The sequence below is a fragment of the Octopus bimaculoides genome, chromosome 30 (genome assembly GCF_046866305.1).
Source record: "Octopus bimaculoides isolate indiv1 chromosome 30, ASM4686630v1, whole genome shotgun sequence".
Classification (NCBI taxonomy): Eukaryota; Metazoa; Mollusca; class Cephalopoda; order Octopoda; family Octopodidae; genus Octopus; species Octopus bimaculoides.
In genome coordinates this window covers 15,145,579-15,168,078 of record NC_142957.1, presented here as the reverse complement: position 1 = coordinate 15,168,078, position 22,500 = coordinate 15,145,579, and the positions used below count along the sequence as shown (strand labels likewise).

Genomic DNA, 22,500 nt, shown 5'->3' with positions numbered 1-22,500 from the left:
GCGATGAGGGATGTAAGTTATGTATGGGAGTGTTGGTTATGATTGCATCATCATCATCATCATCATCATCATCATCATCATCATCATCATCATCATCATCATCATCATCATCATCATCATCATCATCAGCAACATCACTGTAAGGTGACGCTGGGAACGATCACGCTCAAATGGTGCTATTTACGTGCCACTGGCACGGAAGCCAGACAGCTGCTCTGGCAATGATCACGGTCGGACAGTGCTGTTAGTGCTCCACTGGCACAGGTGCCGTTATATATATATATATATATATATATATATATATATATATATATACATATAAATATATATTGGATATTGAGAAAAAAGGAGGTTGCCAGAATTTTGGAAAAAAATTTTTTTTTTTATTCATTATCATTAGCGCTTTCGTTCGTTTTTCAAACTTGTTAAATAAGATTGTGAATGAACAAAATAAGCTGTTCATTTATATAAAACAGATGTTTTGTTGTTTTGTTTAGAAAGAGGAGAACATTGTTTTTGTTTTTTGTTTTTTGTTTTTTTTTCTTTTGGCGGGGTGAGGTTCCAGAACATCTGTTTTATATAAACGAACAACTTATTTTGCACATTCGCAATCTTATTTGACAAGTTCAAAAAACAAATGAAAACGCTAAAAATGATGAATAAAAAATTTTCTTGAAAAATTTTGGCAACATCCTTTTTACTTATATATATGTGTGTGTGTGTGTGTATGTGTGTACATATATATATATATATATACACAATCATACAAAACCCCCTTTTTTTATATTTATTTTTACTCACACACACACATATATATATATATATATATATATATGGGAGAATATACAAATAATAACAACAGACGAGGACAGGTGGTATATATATATATATATATATATATATATATATATATACATATACATACATACACACATACATTATATATATATATATATAATCAAGAAGAAGTAATAAACCTCATTCAATCTATAGAAAGTTGAACTATAAGGTAACCATATAAACTGTGGTTCATGTATTTATATAATAAAGAATAAGGCGAAAATGGAGAGGTAATTAATAAAATTATCTATTAATTATAAAATATGACAACATCTCTGACAATTGCTTGGATTCGGAAATCTTCAGATAATTAATTTATAAAATTAAAATCATTATAAGATGAATCTCTTCATCTTATAATGATTTTAATTTTATAAAGTAATTATCTAAAGATATCCGAATCGAAACAGCTGTCAGAGACGTTGCCATATTTTATAATTAATAAATAATTTTATTAATTACCTCTCCATTTTCTCCTTATTCTTTATTATATATATATATGTGTATATATATATATATATATATTTAGACAAAAATAGTTATGGTGAAACCCAGGGCAAGCCCATAGACCAGCCATAACTATGTTTATCTACATACTCTACTGCTCTATAACTTAGAGTATGCTTCTCTTTCAGATCTATGACTAATTGATGATATATATATGTGTGTGGAAAACTGATGTTAAATGATAATAATGACGATGACGATGATGGTGATGATGATGGTGATGATGATGATGAAATGTATAAGATTTGTGAATGTATAAGATTTGTGAATGTATAAGATTTTGTTAAAGTATAAAGATACTAATATCCTGGCGTTGGAACTCAATATACATAATGCTTCCAAAATAAAGTGCTAGGCAGGTAGAGAGTGTAACATGAAGTTAAAGAAGTGACAAGGAAACAGGAATTAAGTAATTAACATTCAATAGCTTACAGCTGTATTCCCATGGGGAAAACATTTTGAAAGCCGGAAGCGTTTTACATCCTCGGTCTCAGAGCAACTGGCAGCAATTAACAGGGAAAAGCAAAAAACAACATGAGAGTTTGCGGATGTAAGCAGGAAGTTGTGGGAGGGTGAAAAAATGTTGATGACAAAGGAAGACGGTTGAAGCGAATAGGTGAGTAGAGTACAGAAGAAAAAATAGAGCGTGGAAAGAGGTTAATGATAGAGCAGGAAGTACTCTATTAGCCACGGTTGAAAGAATTCAAGGGGGAAAAAAACCTCGTAATTTAAATCAATCGGAAACATGGTTTCACGGTTAAATATGACACACTCTTTCTCGCTTCCGATGTGTTTTAAATTAATGTTTTTTTTTCCCTTATACTCCTTCCCGCCATCGTAACTCCTGCTGTATCGTTTGGCGTTTCCTCTGTACTGAATCCTTCTCTCTCCTTCTCATCTGTTTCCAGCCTCTCTTCTGCTTCTCCTTTCTCATTCCTTTTCCCCTCCATCGCCAAGTTTCACCGTCCCAGAGCTTCTTGTCAATTGTGTGTGCGTGTGCAAATTCGAGTTGTTTTTTGTGTGCCCCCCGTGAATCGATGACAGATGTTCTGGCATCAAGTGTTCTGTAACGTGCTCTGATAAAGAACTGTTCCGCCTTTCCGTTTGTCCCCATTCCCATCTGAGAACTTTTTGAAAGACTCTATCTCAAATGTTAGGGAGACAGTCTGTTACTTCCACCAGTAAGAAGGATTCCTGATGATGACGCTGACAAACACCAGCCAAAATGGATTCTGTTTTAAATTATGTCAATTCTCTCTCTCCCTCTCTCTTTCTCTCTCACTATCTATATATATACAGGGTGTCCAGAAAGTCTGGCTATATGGAGTAAATAAAACCATAACATAAACAATTAAATATAAGAAATAATAATTTCTTAAAGTGTGTGTTAACCCCCCCATGTACCCAGACTTTGTGGACACCCTGTATATACGTGTGTGTGTGTATATGTATGTATATGTATATATATATATATATATATATATATATATATATATATATATATATATATATATACACACACACACACACACACACACGCACATATATATATATATATATATATATATATATATATATATATATATACATAAATATATATGTCTATATATACATATATACATGAATATACGTATATATGGATATACACATTCACACACATATATATATATATGCATGTATGCATATATATATGTGTGTGCATGTGTGTATATATATATCATCATCATCATCGTCGTCGTTTAACGTCCGCTTTCCATGCTGGCATGGTTTAGAAAGTTAGGCAGGAGTTAGTGCACAGGAAGACTGCTCTGAGATTGAGTGTCTCCCTTGGCATGGTTTCTAAACTTGGATGCCCTTCCTAACGCCAACCACTTCATAGAGGGGACTGGTTGCCTTTTACATAAATATCATCATTGTTTTAACACCTACTTTTTCATGTCACATGGGCTAAATGAAAGTAAGCTAAGATAGTTTTCTACAGTCACAAGTCCTTCCTAATGCCAACCCCTGTCTATTCCCAAGCGATGTAATAACCTGCAAGTCTATTAAACAACAAATGGTTTAGGCATGTTGACACAGACAACTGCAAACAAATGACACCGTTCAAATGAGCCTTTCATTTACAATGACTGTGCAACATATGAAGATGAGGGGAATATGAACTCACTCAAACACACACACACAGATATACATACATAAGTGCGTATGTATATATATATATCTAAAGTATACGGAAAATAAAGAAATATTGATCGACAACAATTGACTTACAGCAATTATTATTTTTCAGTTCAATACAAATAGACTGCATCCTATCTAACAGCTGTTTCTGCCTCCAATGTTATATGGTATTGCCATTGAAAATTCTAAAAATAATATTCATCATATTTGGTAATAAAACCAATCTGCAACATGGAGTTTCATCAGAGTGAAGAAAATTACATACATAAAAGAAGAGGAGCCTAGAAAGGAAAAGAAGAGGCTGAATATATTTTCTTTTCTCTTTTATGTATGTATTTTCTTTCATTCTGGTGAAGCTATATCTTCCAGATCAGTTTTATTACCAAATATGATGAATATTGCTTTTAGAACATCAATGGCAATACCATATAACATTGGAAGCAGAAACAGCTGTTAGATGGGATACAGTCTATTTGGATTGAATTAAAAAATAATAATTGATGTAAGTCAATTGTCGCTGATCAATATTTTCTGTTTACTTTAAATCTGATTCCTGATAAACTCATGTTTATCTTTGTCATTACCTGTAACCTATGACCATAAAATGCTTGCATGTGTATGCCCAGGGTTAAACATAGGTAATTATACCGGTAGTATAATGGATACTTTTATCCCTTAGACGGTTATTCCAACCTCTAACTCTACTAACCTTATATATATATATATATATATATATATATATATATATATATACATATATAAAACGCATAAACTGAGCCTGAAAGATTGGTTTAAGATACATGGGATATTTTATAAATATGCCTGCTCAAGTATCATAAAAGCATGAAACTATTAGTAACTCTTTCAGTTGTGTCCCATGGCAACTGCCTTTTCATCACTCAAAGCAACTCCTCACTCTAACCTCCAACCCCTTCTCAAGACCCACACATGAAAGGTTACATTGAACCCATCCACCCTTTTAACCAACATCTAGCTCTACCCTCTTACACACCCATCCTGCTCTACTACCAACCAGCCCACTCACCCCTAGCTCACCTCAATTATCCCTCAACACTTCCTCTTATCTATATCTCCTCATCCACTCTTATACCTCTAGATCAATGTTTCTCAACCATTTTTTTTATCTATGGACCCCTTCGATTATTATTTTATTCTGGTCGACCCCCATAGCCATTCGATGTTTAAGAATTAGTTTTATAGAAACTTCTTTGAAAATTCTTATCTTGAGGTTGAATAATGTAAAATATTAAAGAAAGAAACCCAGCTGTTTCTTGCAATAAATACCAGTACATACATCTAAAGTAGGAGTACTCAACCATTTCTTATCTATGGACCCCTTCGATTACTATTTTATTCTGGTGGACCCCCATAACCATTTGATGTTTAAAAATAGTTTTATAGAAACTTCTTTCAAAATTCCTATTTTGTAGGCTGAACTATGTAGTGTTAGTGAAAGAAATCTAAATATTTTTTGCAATACATACATCTAAAGCAGGGGTTCTCAACTAATCTATGGACCCCTTTGATTGTTATTTTATTCTGGTGGACCCCCATAGCCATTCGATGTTTAAAAACTTGTGGCTGTTTCGTGCAATACATCTAAAGCAAAATATTTCAAGGGCCCTGAAAATACTATTGTAGATCCCCAATTTACTATTTTGTTTCATGGACATCCCAAAATCTTGTTATGGACTGTTAGGAGGGGGCCATATGGATCACTGCTCCAGAGTAACCTTCCCACTTTCCTTTCTCTTACTGTCCCTGCTGCATTCACCTCCTACCCTCTCTACATCTTTCTCTCACCACCCCTTCTCCACCACCACCACCACCACCTGGGATGCTTTCTCACCACTTGCCCTTTCTCCCTGCTCTTGCCCTTTGTCTCTATGAAACCCTCTGATTCGCTCATTGCTCTTTCTGCTCCACTTAAACCAACTGCCTTATCAACTCCCTGTTTCCTTGTCCTTTCGCTATCCTCTCTCTACGCCTCGTCACCCTTCCAAACAAACTCCTCACCTTTTACCTCCCACCACGACTCCCACACCTCTCATTCCTCAATCCCTTACACGCTTTCTCATTTCTTTTCCTTCATATCTTTTTGTCCATGCTTATCCTTCTAATCTAGAATAACCCTGCCACCCATCAACAAAACACACATTATCCCTGTTTCCATCCTGTCCTTTCCCTTCTAACTAACACCCGACACGAGCCCCAGCCCTTTCTCTTTCCCCACCTCCCGCAAATACTCGCTTTCTTAACAAGGTCTACTCTTTTACTGTCACAGCTAACCACCCTGTCACAATCATTTCTTATCAAACTTCACCCTCCATCACTGTGCCCACCCTCAGTTCTATTTTCCTTCATATTTAGGGGACAAATTTAGGCTCCCAACACTCAAAGGTGGCAAAGTGACCTTTCCACAGCTGGTGCCATGAAAATGTCAAACAGAACACTCTAGGAACTGGTTGGTAGCAGGAAGGAAATTCAACCGCAGAATGGATGCCAAGGTGCCTATATATATATATATATATATATATATATATATATATATATATAAGGAAAATAAGACAAGGTAGAAAATGTTAAACTAATTTTATCACGAAGTACATTTTGTCCTGGTTTCAGTCTTTTCGACTTTTTCAACTAAGAGTAAAAACAAGGAAAACAATTAAATTGAAGAAAAAAATTCAATTAAATTTTTTCTTTAATTTAATTTAATTGTTTTTCTTCTTAATCAATATATCCACCTTCATTTTTACTCATAGTTGAAAAAGTAAAAAAAGACAGAAACCGGTACAAACCTTTACAAAATATAATTCATGCTAAAATTATTTTAGCATTTTCTACCTCGTCTTATCTTTCTTATACATATCAACTCATGTGTTACTTTTCAACCATCTACATATATATATATATATATATATATATATATATATATATACACCCACACACATATATACATATATATATATATATACACATACACACACATATATATATATATATATACGCACACACTCACACTCACACACACACATATATATATATATATATACACATATAGTTTTAAAGCATATCTATTATACTGTTGCTTTTAGCCCTGGGAGAGTGCTTAACCCAACAATCAAAGGCAGTCCAGTCATGACCACTTCATTTTGTTCATATATAGACCATCCATAACTACATTATCCCCTTTTGACAGTATAATCTAACTTGAGGGAGATTTGGTTGCTATTTCTAGCTTCTGATATAAAGCTGAAATGAAGTAAATGTTGTCTAGATAGAGAAAGAAAATCCCTTGCCCTGCTTTGCTAGAAATAGTAGCTAAATATACTTCAATCCACAGTCACACCACTTCCGATCATAGCTTTGCCAGCTCAGGACTGGACTGACCTAGGGCTAAACAACAAGCATCACATTAGATCATGTAGTTCTAGATATACTCTCTCTAAAGATAAGATGGAAAGGGCAAGGCTGGAAAGCCTCTGATCTTAGAATCTAGGTTGTTCTATGATTAAACAATGAAAAGGAAGGACACATTAGATAATGTAACCCTAGGTCCCCCCCCCCCTCACAGAATACAAACTAATAGTATACCAATTAAGAAAAATACCATCCCTATAATAGACAAGGGGACAAAAGGAAGGTACTGTCTTGATATGATAAGGGTTTTAGTTTGAAATTCAGAAAGAAGGCTGGAAGTTACAACAGCCAAAACATAAGAAGAAGAGGTTAGTCTTCAAACATATATACCCATTGTGGCCCCTAAACTCTAATTATTCCCTCCCTCCTACCCTTTCTTATTCAGCCTTATATATCTATTGCAGTACTAGACACCTTTTCTTCAACCAAACACACATCCCCCACATAAATGTATTAATCAATGAAATTCCAACTTAAGTCTGATTTTTCACATTTTATTATTTGCAATTTTTATAATTTTAAAAATATTGTTTTCTACTCTAGGCACAAGGCCCGAATTTTTTGAGGAGCGGTGAGTGGGGGGAGTCGTTTAGATCAACCTGCTACTTAATTTATCGACCCCGAAAGGATGGAAGGCAAAGTGAACTTTGGTGGAATTTGAACTCAGAATGTAGCGACAGGTGAAATAGCACTAAGCATTTTGTCTGGCGTGCTAACATTTCTTATTTCTTTACTGCCCACAAGGGGCTAAACATAGAGGGGGGCAAACAAGGACAGACAAAGGGATTAAGTCGATTACATCAACCCCAGTGCATAACTGGTCCTTAATTTATCGACCCCCGAAAGGATGAAAGGCAAAGTCGACCTCGGCGGAATTTGAACTCAGAACTTAACGGCAGAAGAAATACCGCTAAGCGTCTTGCCCGGCGTGGTAACGTTTCTTATTTCTTTATTGCACACAAGGGGCTAAACATAGAGGGGGGCAAACAAGGACAGACAAAGGGATTAAGTCGATTACGTCAACCCCAGTGCATAACTGGTCCTTAATTTATCGACCCCCGAAAGGATGAAAGGCAAAGTCGACCTCGGCGGAATTTGAACTCAGAACTTAACGGCAGACGAAATACCGCTAAGCATTTTGCCCAATGTGCCAACGTTTCTGCCAGCTCACCACCTTCAACATTTATTAATATGTTCTTCTATACACAATCATACAAACTCACACACACACACACACACACACACACACACACACACACACACACACACACACACACACACACATACATACATATATATTAGACAGAATGAGATAACAAAGCCAAGGCTACCAATACCTTCTAGATATCAATACCTCTATATTCCCTATCTTTTCAACAATAATTTAAACTCAAATATTTTCTCACACTGTCTCTGATGAAGGGATATCCATGACATCCCAGAAACAGCTGTAAGACTCATCATCATCGTTTAACGTCCGCTTTCCATGCTAGCATGGGTTGGACGATTTGACTGAGGTCTGGTGGACCAGGTGGCTACACCAGGCACCAATCTGATTTGGCAGAGTTTCTACAGCTGGATGTCCTTCCTAACACTGACCACTCCGAGAGTGTAATGGGTGCTTTTACGTGCCACCACCACGAAGGCCAGTCAAGTGGTACTGGTGTGTATATATATATATATATATATATATATATATATACACACCTAGTGTTGTCCTAAAGACAATAAAACTTCCCCTTCTGTCCCTTCTTATCCCAATATAACTACTGTTGGCTTAAACACTAAATACATCCCTCTTCAAACATACACATCCACTGTTATTTGAAGCACTACACACACACACACTACATGCCCACACACGCACACCCTCTTGTTCCCTTTTTTCATGCTTCCCCTGCTGCCCTCCCTTATTCAACTTTATATACTTGCTGTAATCCTAAAGACTATAAATATCCCTTTTAAGACCCCCTTTTTTTTTCAATCATAAATAACCATTGTTACCCTAAACACTTTACACACACACACACATCCTCTCTTGCTCCTCTTTTCAAACTGCCCCTCTTCACCTCTCCCATGCAACCCTATATACTCACTGTTGTCCCAAACACTATATACACATATATATCCCTTGCCTCTTCTTTTTCAACCCTATATACCGGTTATTGCCTTAAATGCTATAAATCTCCCTTTTTGCCCCTATTTTCAACTCTATATTATACCCAGCATTTCCCTAAACACTAAATCACTTCTCTTTCTTACAAAACTCTTTGCTCAAAGCAACATTACACCTAAAATTATACTAATGTGTCCATCTGTTCTAATTTAATTAAATTCTATGTCTCTGTGCAGCTGAGGATTGCTCTGCATTTAAATTGATGTAATGATTGCATTGTTCAATTAAATGGAGTTGCATGAAACAATCATACTGCATTACATCTGGATATCCTTGTTGCGTATTTTGATTTTAATCACCTTATTTTGAAACTATATGGATAACACAGTACTAAATTCCTTGTTACTTATGTGGTTTTGATTCACCTTATTTTGAGCTGTGCAGATAATATCAGACTGACTTGGTGCCTCAACTTAAGCACCTAATTGAACTGAATCTTAACTATTTCTTATGTATATATATATATCTGCATACATGCATATATGTATATCATCATCATCATCGTTTAACGTCCGCTTTCCAAGTTAGCATGGGTTGGACGATTTGACTGAGGACTGGTGAAACCGGATGGCAACACCAGGCTCCAATCTAATTTGGCAGAGTTTCTACAGCTGGATGCCCTTCCTAACGCCAACCACTCAGAGAGTGTAGTGGGTGCTTTTACGTGTCACCCACATGAAAACGGCCACGCTCGAAATGGTGTCTTTTATGTGCCACCCGCACAAGAGCCAGTCCAGGGGCACTGGCAACGATCTCACTTGGCTTGCCGGGTCTTCTCACATATATATATATGCATACATGCATATGTATATATATTTTATTCTACTCCATTGCATATTTGGTGATAGATGTAATCTATCAACATGCTTAACACAAACTTATGGCCCCTTCGCTGTTTTAGCTGGGTCTGCTCTGCCATAAGCATTTGGGGCAGAATTCCAGTTTGAGGTGACCTTCCTCCCTCCCTACTACAAGTTTCAGGGACTTTGCAAAAGATTACAGTTACTAACTCCCCCTCCAACTAAAAAAATAGAAAGAAAAAAAAAACCTAAAAAAGCTAATTACAAAATTCAACAACTTGCAAAATTTGGTAAATTATAAAATTCAGTAAATTGCAAAATTTGATTAATTATATGACAGTTAAAAAAACATTTTAAAATGCACATGACATTAATTTTGGAAATTATATGAGTTTCTTTTCTCAATTTGATTTTTAAAAAGCTGGTAAAACAAAATTACACGTTTATTTAATATAAATTCAGTGAATCTGAAAAGTTCTGCTTTCATGAAGAGTTGAAACGACATTAATGAATATTTCTAGTTTACAAAAAAAACAAATATGAAACGAGTCAAAGGAAACATTCAGTTCATTCTTGCGATTTTCATCAATTAAAGAGACTAACGAATTTTAGATTCCAGTGTATTTTTTTTAAAGATTTTATTTGGTAATTGTCTAATACATTTCTTCAAAAAATACGCTTGCAGTGTAGATTTAAAATAAAATTCGTAGTAAAAAAAAAAAAAGAAAATGGAAGAACATCTTTTGAAATTTCCAAACGATTTCAAGCGGTGAACGGACGGTTATCTGTTTTTTTTTGTTTTTTGTTATCGACTACATTAGCCTGGAGTTGAACCCACAGATGGCTGGTTCTCTTTGTTGCTGAATGTGTGCTGTGGCGTGTGCCGGGTGATGAAGATACGAGACTGCTATGCGCATTTGGCATGAGATGCCTTGAGACCCATCAAAACAATAATCAGGCTGGTTTGAAGAAAAAGGACCACAACATGATGATGACGATGACAGGTGATATATATATATATATATATGTATATATCTATATATATATACATATATATATATATATATATATATATATATATATATATATATATATATATATATATATATATATATATATATATACATGCATGTATATATGGATATGTGTATATATATATATATATATATATATATAGATATAGATATATACATATATCTATATATAAATATATATATCTATATATAAATATATATAAATATATGTATATATATGTATATATATATATGTGTATATATATATATATATATACATATATATATATATACATACATATATATATATATATAAATATATGTATATATATATGTATACATATATGTGTATATATATATATATATGTATATATACACATATATGTATACATATATATATATATATATTTATATATATATATATATATATATATATATATATATATATATATACATATATATATATATATATATATATATATATATATATATATATATATATATATATATATAAATATATGTATATATATGCATATATGTATATATATATATATATATACACAAACACACACATACATATATACATATATATATATAAGTTATATATATATAAACACACACACACACACTATGTGTGTGTGTGTGCGTGTGTGTGTGTGTGTATATATGTATACATGCTCTTCTATTATGTGAGAAGCCATGTAGATCCTCCACAGCCAGAAACCTGTTCTGCTCAGGTCCCTCTCTGCCTTACTCGTTAACATCACATCTCCTAGCATAAAGCCGCTTTCCTCTCAACAGTAGCCCTGTGCAGTCAAAGAGGATGTTAGACGTGCAAAATGCATGGTGACTCCAGAAGTGCTGGTGCCACAAGAAGAGAAGAAAAAAGACCATCTAGTCCACTCTGTAAAGCAGTTGGCATTAGGATGGGCACCCAGCTATTGAAACCACGCCGAGGCAAATACGGAGAGCGATGCAGCCCTTGAGCGTGTTGGGATTGGCCAAACTGTCCAACCGATATCAACATGGGAGACGGATGCAAAAAGATGACCGTGCCGGTGGCACATAAAAAGCACCATTTGAGCACGATCGTTTCCAGCTTTGCCTTACTGGTGGCATGTGAACAAAACATTGGCTGACTTCTGTGCAAGTGGCAGATAAAAAACACCATTTGAGCGTGGCGGTTGCCAGTACCGCCGGACTGGCCCTCATGCCGGTGGCACGTAAAAAGAACCCACTACACTCTCGGAGTGGTTGGCGTTAGGAAGGGTATCCAGCTGTAGAAACTCTGCCAGATCACATTGGAGCCCGGTGCAGCCATCCGCTTTGCCAATCCCCAGTCAAATCGTCCAACCTATGCTAGCATGGAAGGCGGACGTTAAATGATGATGATGATGTATATATATGTATATATATGTATATATATATATATATATATATATATATATATATATATATATATCGGAGTGGTTGGCGTTAGGAAGGGCATCCAGCTGTAGAAACTCTGCCAAATCAGATTGGAGCCTGGTGCGGCCATCTGGTCCACCAGTCCTCAGTCAAATCGTCCAACCTATGCTAGCATGGAAGGCGGACGTTAAATGATGATGATGATGTATATATATGTATATATATGTATATATATATATATATATATATATGTATATATATACATATATATATATATATATATATATATATATATATATCGGAGTGGTTGGCGTTAGGAAGGGCATCCAGCTGTAGAAACTCTGCCAAATCAGATTGGAGCCTGGTGCGGCCATCTGGTCCACCAGTCCTCAGTCAAATCGTCCAACCCTTGCTAGCATGGAAGGCAGACGTTAAACGATGATGATGATGATGATGATGACGATGATGATGATGATTATGATGATGATGTATACATAAAAACTCAAAGTCTGACAATGAACCAATTTTACGAGAAGCATGGGTAAGCAAAAATTTAAGTGGAAGACATTGGTGCAAATATTGTGACTTTTATTAAATAAAAAAATATCAAAATTTGTCAAAAATTTCAAAAAAAATCAAAAATGTTCAAAGTGCGTTGCTTCTATCACCAAACAAGCCTGGAATATTTTTTTAGGGGGGGAGCGGAATCAATTGACAAAGCTTTGATACAATAATCAACGGTCAAGCGCTGCAAGAAAAAGATGGCATAGTCACATTGTGACTAACAAACATGTATGTGTATATGTATCCATGTATATATCTATATGTGTGTGTGTGTATATATCTATGTATATATATGTATATGTGAGCATGCATCTGAATGCATATATATACATGTGTGTGTCTATATGAATATATAATACTTATGTGCAATATTGATGACATATATATACATATGTGTATCATACCTGTATATATGTATGATGTAGACCATATATATATATATATATATATATATATATATATATATATATATATATATATATATATATATATGTAGATATAAATGCTTGTATACAATAGGAACAATGTATGCATATACATCATGCTATAGTGACTATATGTGTGTATATATGATATAATGTATATGTGGAACATACTACAAGGACCATATGCATGTATGTATGACATAAAGGGTTTCTAGATATATATTATTGATGCCTTAAGAATTTATAAACTTTTGAGAGAGAATGAAATAATCTTTCTTTGGAATAGTGGATCCCGATGCAAAATTGATAGAGCTATAAATACTAGAATGTAAATGCTGGAATGGAAAGTCCAATGGGCAGCATTTGACTTTTTCTATCCAAATAGGTTTTTCCGACCCAACATCTATGGGTTTTTACTTATAGCTTTATCATTTTGCTTTGGGAGCCACTATTCTGAAGAAAGACTTATATATATATATATGTATGGATATATATATATATATATATATATATATATATATATATATCTTAACTCTAGTATTTTTATTTACCTACCCAGCAACCCTGATCACCTACCGTAAATATAAAAAGAACTTTTCGAAGTCTATCATACTCTGAGATACAAAAAACATCCACAACCTTTTGTCTAAATAAACCATTATCGTTCCTGAAACTTGTTTTTCATATCTATTACAGATTGCTTGAAGCTAACTTTCTTCCTACACTTTGCTCCCTGGATCTGAGTTCAAATTCCGCCGAGGTTGACTTTGCCTTTCATCCTTTCGGGGGTCGATTAAATAAGTACCAGTTACGCACTGGGGTCGATATAATCGACTTAATCCGTTTGTCTGTCCTTGTTTGTCCCCTCTATGTTTAGCCCCTTGTGGGCTAAACATAGGGAGCCAATTTTGTCTGACTGTGTAGGACACTGCTCAAAGACTTATGACAGACAGGAACTTTGCTGTGAGCTAGCTAGGGATCTAGGCTACAATGAAGGGGATTTCTTCTAAGCCCAAGTCAGCCGATGGCTCTCAACCCCATGTGTTTCACTAAATGTAAATAAATCTTTCCCCAACACACTCTGGTTCTCCATTGATTTTTTTTGTGTATAGCTTAACTAAAGCTATAACATGTTTTGGTATACAGTCATGAGTACTAACATTTGCTCTGCTAACAGGAAACCTAAGGTACCTACAATAATATATATACTGTAGCTTAATATATATTTACTTAAACAGGCAAGGAATAAGTAAATATATATAAATAAATAACTATGTGTGTAATACACTCAACAGTTAGAATACAATAGTTATTAGCTACAGACTGTTTCTTTGAACATGTAACGATAATGTGAAAAACTCATCAGGCCATTGTAGAAATTATAGAATTATTTACAAAAAGAAGTAGAAATTTTAAGTTATCAGGATGGTGGTAAAATGGTAAAATACAAACTGGAAGAAATAACCCAGATTCTCATTCAAGGAATTTTCGCTTTTTATGTGATAGGACGAGACATATGAAATGTGTAAAAAGAAAGATGTATAAATAAATAAGCATAAGAAGGATAGGAACACGAGTCAGATATGAAAGTGAGGCTGAAGAGTGTCTGAAGTGGGGAAAAGATGGGTCTGAAACTCCGTATTAATGTCAAAAAGTTAGAGGTTAGGATACAATACCAACATCCATGCATGTATTGTTGTGCAAGCACCAAAGGACAGATAACTGTGTGTTATGCTATTAGCAGAATTCCTTGAATTAGAACCTGGGTTATTTTCGAAATTTCTGTTTCCTGTTTTCTTCTAGGAAGAGACAAGACATGATTTGGAGCTCCTAAATGCCTGAAGAGTGTTTAACGAAATCGTTATGTGAGGCGTGCATGAAACAGCTGGTAGCCAAACAACTATAGTGAATTAACAGTTGATTGGATTATGTAATTAAACCATAACAACCTAGAATTAAGAGGGCTTCTGATATGTATGAGAGGCTCACATTCGTTTTGTGTGTGTGTGTGTGTATTCATACGTGTGCAACAGTGTATATCTTAATGTTTCAGTCATTTCACTGCAGCCATGCTGGAGCAGATATATATACATATATATATATATATATATATATATATATATATATATATATATATATATATATATATATATATATATACACATACATATATACATATATATATACATCCATGATGCTTTAAGTGTATGTATATATGTTCTATGAGTATAGTAATGACATATGTATACTACATAACTGTATTGTAATGATTATATATAACAGCTTGTGTTTGATAACCTATCTATCTATCTACCTATCTATCTATCTATATATATATATATATATATATATATATATATATATATATATATATATATAACGCCGACCACTAACGTGGACAATTAATGCGCTATTTCTAGCGCATTAATTGTCCACGTTAGTGGTCGACGTTATTTTTTAAAATGTACCTTAATCCCCTGAGATTGCAGATAATATTTCTGAATCTCTTTGATTCTTTAGATGTGCTGGCCTCCTGATAATTAATCAATATTAATTAATATATGACTAATTACCAGATTTTATAATAATATTTTACCCATTGCCCATGTTCTCATACTGAATATATAAGACGCAGTAAATTTTTTCTGCGGATATATTCCTGGAATTAGCGCGCCAAAATGAAGACTTTTGAATTTTACCATTAAGCTGTAATTAGCAGAACCATATGCACGCGCACCCATGGCGATGGGCAACTCTGTATACGATTCTGATGATTACGGTTACATTACGAATCAGGCTGATGAGGAATAGACAAATGGTAAGAATTTGTTAAATCCGAAACTAGTCCCTGTTTAATAATGCTTTTTTAGGTGATTTTAAATGTCTTGCCCGCTCACGTTTTGGTATACTGCTATATTTCATGTTGAGAACAATTTAGGTCTTAACAGACACAAGATGTGATCTATTTCTAGCGCATTAATTGTCCACGTTAGTGGTCGACGTTATTTTTTAAAATGTACCTTAATCCCCTGAGATTGCAGATAATATTTCTGAATCTCTTTGATTCTTTAGATGTGCTGGCCTCCTGATAATTAATCGATATTAATTAATATATGACTAATTACCAGATTTTATAATTATATATATATATATGGTGGTTGTCTACTCCTTAAACAGAGTTTGACCACCTCCTGCACCTACACCTTAGCCCTTTCATGGCGTCTGATGTGGTTTTTTAAACCAGACAGTGTTTTGAAAAAACACCCACACAGATTGCACCTCTGATTTGCACTACCAAGACCTGCAAGTAAGTTCTGCTCATTGTGGATCCTAACATGTCTTTTAAGACCCCCATTGGATTTGCAAACCCTCTGGCACACACCACATTCAAACGTGTGCACAGACATATAATCAGAATAGCTGGGTGAGGTTTGTTTTCCATGGGTTCGCAGGTTGTTAGAACGTTTAAATACCTTTATAGTTCCAAGTATGATGTCTGAGTCTCAGTGTGGTTTTCGTTCCTCCAGGGGCACAGCTGATTGTATCTTTACTGTCAGACAATTACAGGAGAAGTGCATTGAACAGAATCTTGCTCTGCACCATTGCTTTGTTGATTTGAGCAAAGCATTCGATACTGTTAATTGAAGTGCTCTGTGGCTAATTCTGGGGAAAATTGGTTGCCCAGAAAAGTTTATAAACATGGTCAAGGCTTTGCATCAGGATATGAGAGCTAGGGTTAATTTTGGTGGTAGGCTTTCTGAATCTTTTGCTGTGGAAAATGGAATAAAGCAGGGAGACCTTGATGCACCCACCCTCTTTGCGATATATATATATATATATACATGTAAACTATTGTAACTATATATGTTGAGCATAATAAATAAATTGTGAACCATGCTATCTATATGTGTAACATAGAAAATGTATATAAATGTGTATATGATATATATAATATATAAATATATATATAATGACTCTATATCAGTATGTTTGTGTATATGTGTTTCTGCACGTGTAGCATAGTAACTATATATCTATGTAGCAAAATCCATCACTTACTGTCACGGTTGCACAGAGCCTCGCAGCTCTGCTTTGTTTTGTAGCGGTTGCTGTTTCCATAGCAACCCGTGTAGTTGAAAGGTTTGCATTCTCCTTCCTGAGCATCGTAGTACCACATGGCAAACTGGTCATCGCAGGCCCCTGCGTCGACACCCAAATGACACACCACCACTGTGGAAATTGAAACAGAGAAAGAATTATTATCATCATTGTCATTATATTATCGGTGTTACTACTACTACTACTATCACAACTATTACTACTACTACTACAACTACTACCACTACCACCACCACCACCACCACCACTACCGTGGGAAAGTGATCCCCCCCCCCCACAAGAAAATTCGTTGAAAGGTGGACAACTGGATGAGGGCACCTGTCTTATGTGAATGCGGTTTTTGTGGGATTTATAATTTTACACTAGTAGCCCTTGGAGGTTTCCCTACTCTACCGTTTATGGTTTATTTTCATTATAACTTTACTTCAGCTGACTTAGTACCGGGCATCCTCTGGAAGCCAAGAGTAGTAAAGGCACTTTTGTTTTGCTGTGCATGCTAAAACAATCACCACATTTATTCCATTTTAGATGGAGACTGCTTTCCATAGTATATGGGCTGAACGCATCAAGGTCATCTTTTGTTGTAGTTTAAGGATATTGGAGTTACTAGGGAGTTCCTTAATATACTTCTCAGCTCCCTTCTTTATCATTCCCAACAACACCAATTACTACAGGTATTCTTGTAGTACTAAGCTTCGCCATTTTTGTGATTTCAATTTGGAGATCTTTATAGTGAGAAAGCTTCTCGTATTCTTTCCTTGAGACATTTTGATCTTGCGGGACAGACATATCTATTAACAGACAAGTTTCTCTGTTGTGGTCCTTCGCAATGTCTGGTCAATTGGAGTTAATTTTTCTGTCTGTTTGTATTGCGAAGTTCCAAATTATTATTATCTTCATTATCATTATTATTAGCATGGAAAGCGGACGTTAAACGATGATGATGATGATGATTATCATTATTATTATCTGCAGAGGTCAACTTTGCTTTTTTTATCTTTTTGGAGTCAATTAAATAAGTACCAGTTATGCATTGGGGTCGATGTAAATGACTTAATCCCCCCCACCCCATCCAAGCTGCCTTTGAGGCATATTATTATTATTATTATTATGATGATGATTGCTATCTGCTAAGGTTGATTTTGCCTTTCATCCTTTTGGGGTTGATGAATTAAGTACCAGTTATACTTTGGGGCTGATGTAACTGATTAGACCCCCACCAAATTTCAGGTCTTGTGTCTATAGCAGAAAGAATTATCATCATCATCATCATCATCATTATCATTATTATTGTTGCCTTTGCACAGCTTCTAACGCTGGAGATGTACTACAGTGTCAGCTGTTCACTACCAGTGAACTAAGGTAGCACCCCTTATTTTTCGAGCACCATCCGGAGTATTCGAGCGGTTCCAAGCAGTGCTGTTTTCTGCAAGTGCTCCACCCTTATTGCAGCCCCTATTTGTTCTACGTACTTCTCGAGATATTTGCTCACTGTTCCCAGGGCTCCGACAATTATTGGTACTACTACCACCTTTTTCATCGACCACAACTGCTTAACCTCCCAAGCTAACCTGTCATATCTATCGACTTTTCTTTCTTCTTTATCGCATACCTTGTTGTCAGCTGGGCATGCTATATCTATGATCCAGCATTGTTTGCTTTCTTTCTCAATTAAGACTATGTCTGGCTTCCTACTCTCTATCTCATTATTATTATCATCATCATTATTATTATTATTATTATTATTATTATTATTATTATTGTTCAGTAGTTTTATTTTTATAACGTGCTTTCACTTCACTACCGAGCGCAGCTCTGTGCGTCTTGGGTATGTGCTGTGGTGCTCTTATGTTTACTGTATTGAAAGTGCTTTGCGTAGAATGTGTGCAGTACCCAGTAGTGCAATTTTCTGTATGTTATATATATTTGTAAGTCCTGGTGTTTTTGTAATGTATTTGTCTGAATATTGTTTTATCGAGGTCTATATTTACATTATATTTCTTCCATATTTTATATGTATGTGTTGTTGCGCTTTCGTTTTTTGGGTAGGGCACTGCTGTGAAATAGGCGTATAGTATCGAAATGTATTCCTCACGTGTCCATTTATGCTGTTTTGGTTTTGTTTGCGGGACATGAGGAATAACGTCCGGTCCTTTATTTTGACGGTCATCGTTTTCGTAGGGTACCGGTTCGTTTATTTCTGTTGTCAGATTATTATTATTATTATTATTATTATTATTATCATTATTATTTTTATTTTTATTTTTATCATTTGAACGAATGTTCTAAGTTCAAATTCTGCTGAGATTGAATTTGCCTTTTATTCTTGCGGGGCTGATAAAATAATCGACAACTCCCCCTTAAAATTGCTGGCCTTGAGCCAAAATTTAAAACCACCACCACCAATTGTATCTTGCTAATTTCTGGAACATACTTATGTCCATCTTCAGAGGTAAGTTTTTAATATCATTGTGGACATGTATTATTTCGACTGTACCAATTACAAATGTTTATGTAGCACATATTCATTAACTTAACTTCCATAATATAACTCCAGTGTTAATATTATCGTGCCTTAGTATTGTCTTTTTCTAGAACATGCGTATGACCATCTTTGGAGGTAATTTGTGGACATTTTTCCTAGAAGAGTTTGTTGTATCCTTTCAGCTGTATCAAATACAAATCCTTTCAGGCATATTAGATATAAACGGTTATGGACACATTCCTGAACGGTCAGAATCCCTTGGATTCTGTCATATTGCATCATTTTTTAACCTGATTTTCCATTCAGGTATTGTTTGGACAGGATCCATGTTAAACAACATATTTCCATTCATTGTGGCCCTTTGTCAGGTCCAACATCCTGAGGTCAGGTCTCAGTCTTTCTACCTGATTCTTCTTTCGTCTTCCTCTTCTGTACATTCCTTCCTGTTGAATCTTTCTACACATTTCACACCCAACAATATTTTTATTTTCCTACACATCAATATTCTACACCTGGCAGAGCCATTAGAGTCTTGAATAGAATGCTTTGCGGTATCTCTGCACCCTGAGTTCAAACCCTGCTGAAGTCAAGTTTACCTTTAATCCTTTCAGGGGTGATATAAAACTACGAATCCAAGGTGATGAACTGGTAGAACTGTTTGAGGGCCAGAAACGATGATGTCTTGTAGTATCTGATCTGACTCTTTACATTCTGAGTTCAAATGTAACCAAGGTCAACATTGCATTTTATCCATTTAGGATCAATAAAAAGTACTAGATAAGGGTGGTGGGTTGATGGAACAGCTTGGGGGTCAGGCAAGGTGAGGCTTTGTGGTATCTCTTTTGGCTTTAGTGTTACGAGTTCAAATCTGGCCAAGATCAACATTGCTTTCTTGTCCTTTCAGAGTTGTTTTTCTGACAACAAAACCTGTGAAGACACTGGAATCAAGATGTATCAACCAAAGCTGGTAATCTTTCTCTTGGATGAACATCAGTGCATATAGAGAGGAAGCATGCATGCACAGATAAAAAGTAGCCTTCCTCAAGGGCATTGTGTCCAGGCCTGCACATACATATGGAGATGCAGCATTTTAAACTGCCATATTTGATGGTATATAACACACACATTTTTCAAAGAAAAGAATCTAAAGAAAAAAAATGGTCCTGAATCCTATATTTGAAGTTGGGCCTTCCATAAGTTTTTAATGCATTAAAGATACTTTTCCTGAATATGCACTGCTTAAATTAGAGTGTTTCAAAAATTTTCCCTGCACCTTTTATGTGATCAAAAATGGAACTTACGTATTTTTGGTAAAGGGCTGTCATGATTTAAATGGCCCCCTCAATAGAAGTAGGAAGAGGTGTTTGCAATGATGGTGGTAGCAGTAGCCTTAATATTGTAAACAGTCATGCCCTCACCCCCAAATTATTTTGAAATGGAAAAATTGCAAAAACAAAAACACCAGACAATGTAACTAACAAACAAACAGAGAGAGATCTTCAAGATTATGCACAGATTATGGAAGAACACACGGAAAAAAATGAAACATATACATTCACAAAAATAGCATTAAAAACATTAATTTGAATGGAAAACCAGCTACATACAATGATGGCAATTACATTGTCTTTTGCAAATGCTGCGTGGCAGAAGTGACTCAACTTGAACCAGCATAAAAAAATTTTCTTCAGGTCGAGTAGCCCATCCTGCTGAAAGGTCCCTGAATAAGCTTTGTTTAAGGCTGATGAACGAAACACCCATGTTTCCAAAGGTGAATTATTCAAACTCCAAAGAATTCCTCTCAACGCGTGGCTATGATGCTCCCCAACTATTTCTGTGGTATTGAGCAGAATATTTGCTATAACCCATCTTTAATACCAAGACAAAATGATTTACATAATAACCCTTTCAATCAGTTAAGATCAGAAGCCATGAGAGCCATTGCCTGGTACTGCATCAGGGCATTAGCAAATCTGTGGTTCTGAACAGAATATTTGCTGTAGCCCATCTTTTATATGAAGACAAAATAATTTTCATAATAACACTTCCAATCAGTTAAGATCAAAAGCCATGATAGCCACTGCCTGGTACTGCATCCGGGCATTTATTATTATTATTATTATTATTATTATTATTATTATTATTATTATTATTATTATTATTTGATGAGAACTCTCAGCTTATTTTGCTGGGTAAGATGGAAAGTGTCAGCTGTCCACAGCCAGCAGACTAAGGTGACACTTGTTTACTGGTCATACTTCAAAAATCCTGCAAAGAATTCTTGGAGTTCCAAGCAATACTGATTTTTGTCGGTGTTCTATCCATACATTTGTACAAATCATTTTAAGCCATGTTGGTAGTTAAGTGCTGATACTTCATAGTGTGCCGATTACCTATTGGTATCACGTCTGCTCTCCTCATTGACAAAAACCTTCGTATTTCCCACTTCAAATCATTGCAATTCTTCAGTTTTTCTTCTTCTTCTTTCTCTTTGATCCTGTTGTCACCAGAACATGCTATGTCAATTGTTATACATGTT

At 35.1% G+C, this 22,500-nt stretch overlaps 1 protein-coding gene across 6 annotated transcripts in view; it reads right to left on the bottom strand.

Annotated features, from left to right (window-relative positions):
• The window catches only part of LOC106872908 (papilin), a 147,947-nt gene that overhangs the window by 42,630 nt on the left and 82,817 nt on the right, over positions 1–22,500 (bottom strand). For all 6 annotated transcript variants that reach the window (XM_089346501.1, XM_089346502.1, XM_089346503.1 and 3 more), the window contains exon 24: positions 17,417–17,587. In XM_089346501.1, coding sequence (XP_089202627.1) covers positions 17,417–17,587 — 171 coding nt within the window. The remainder of the gene's footprint in view (positions 1–17,416; positions 17,588–22,500) is intronic.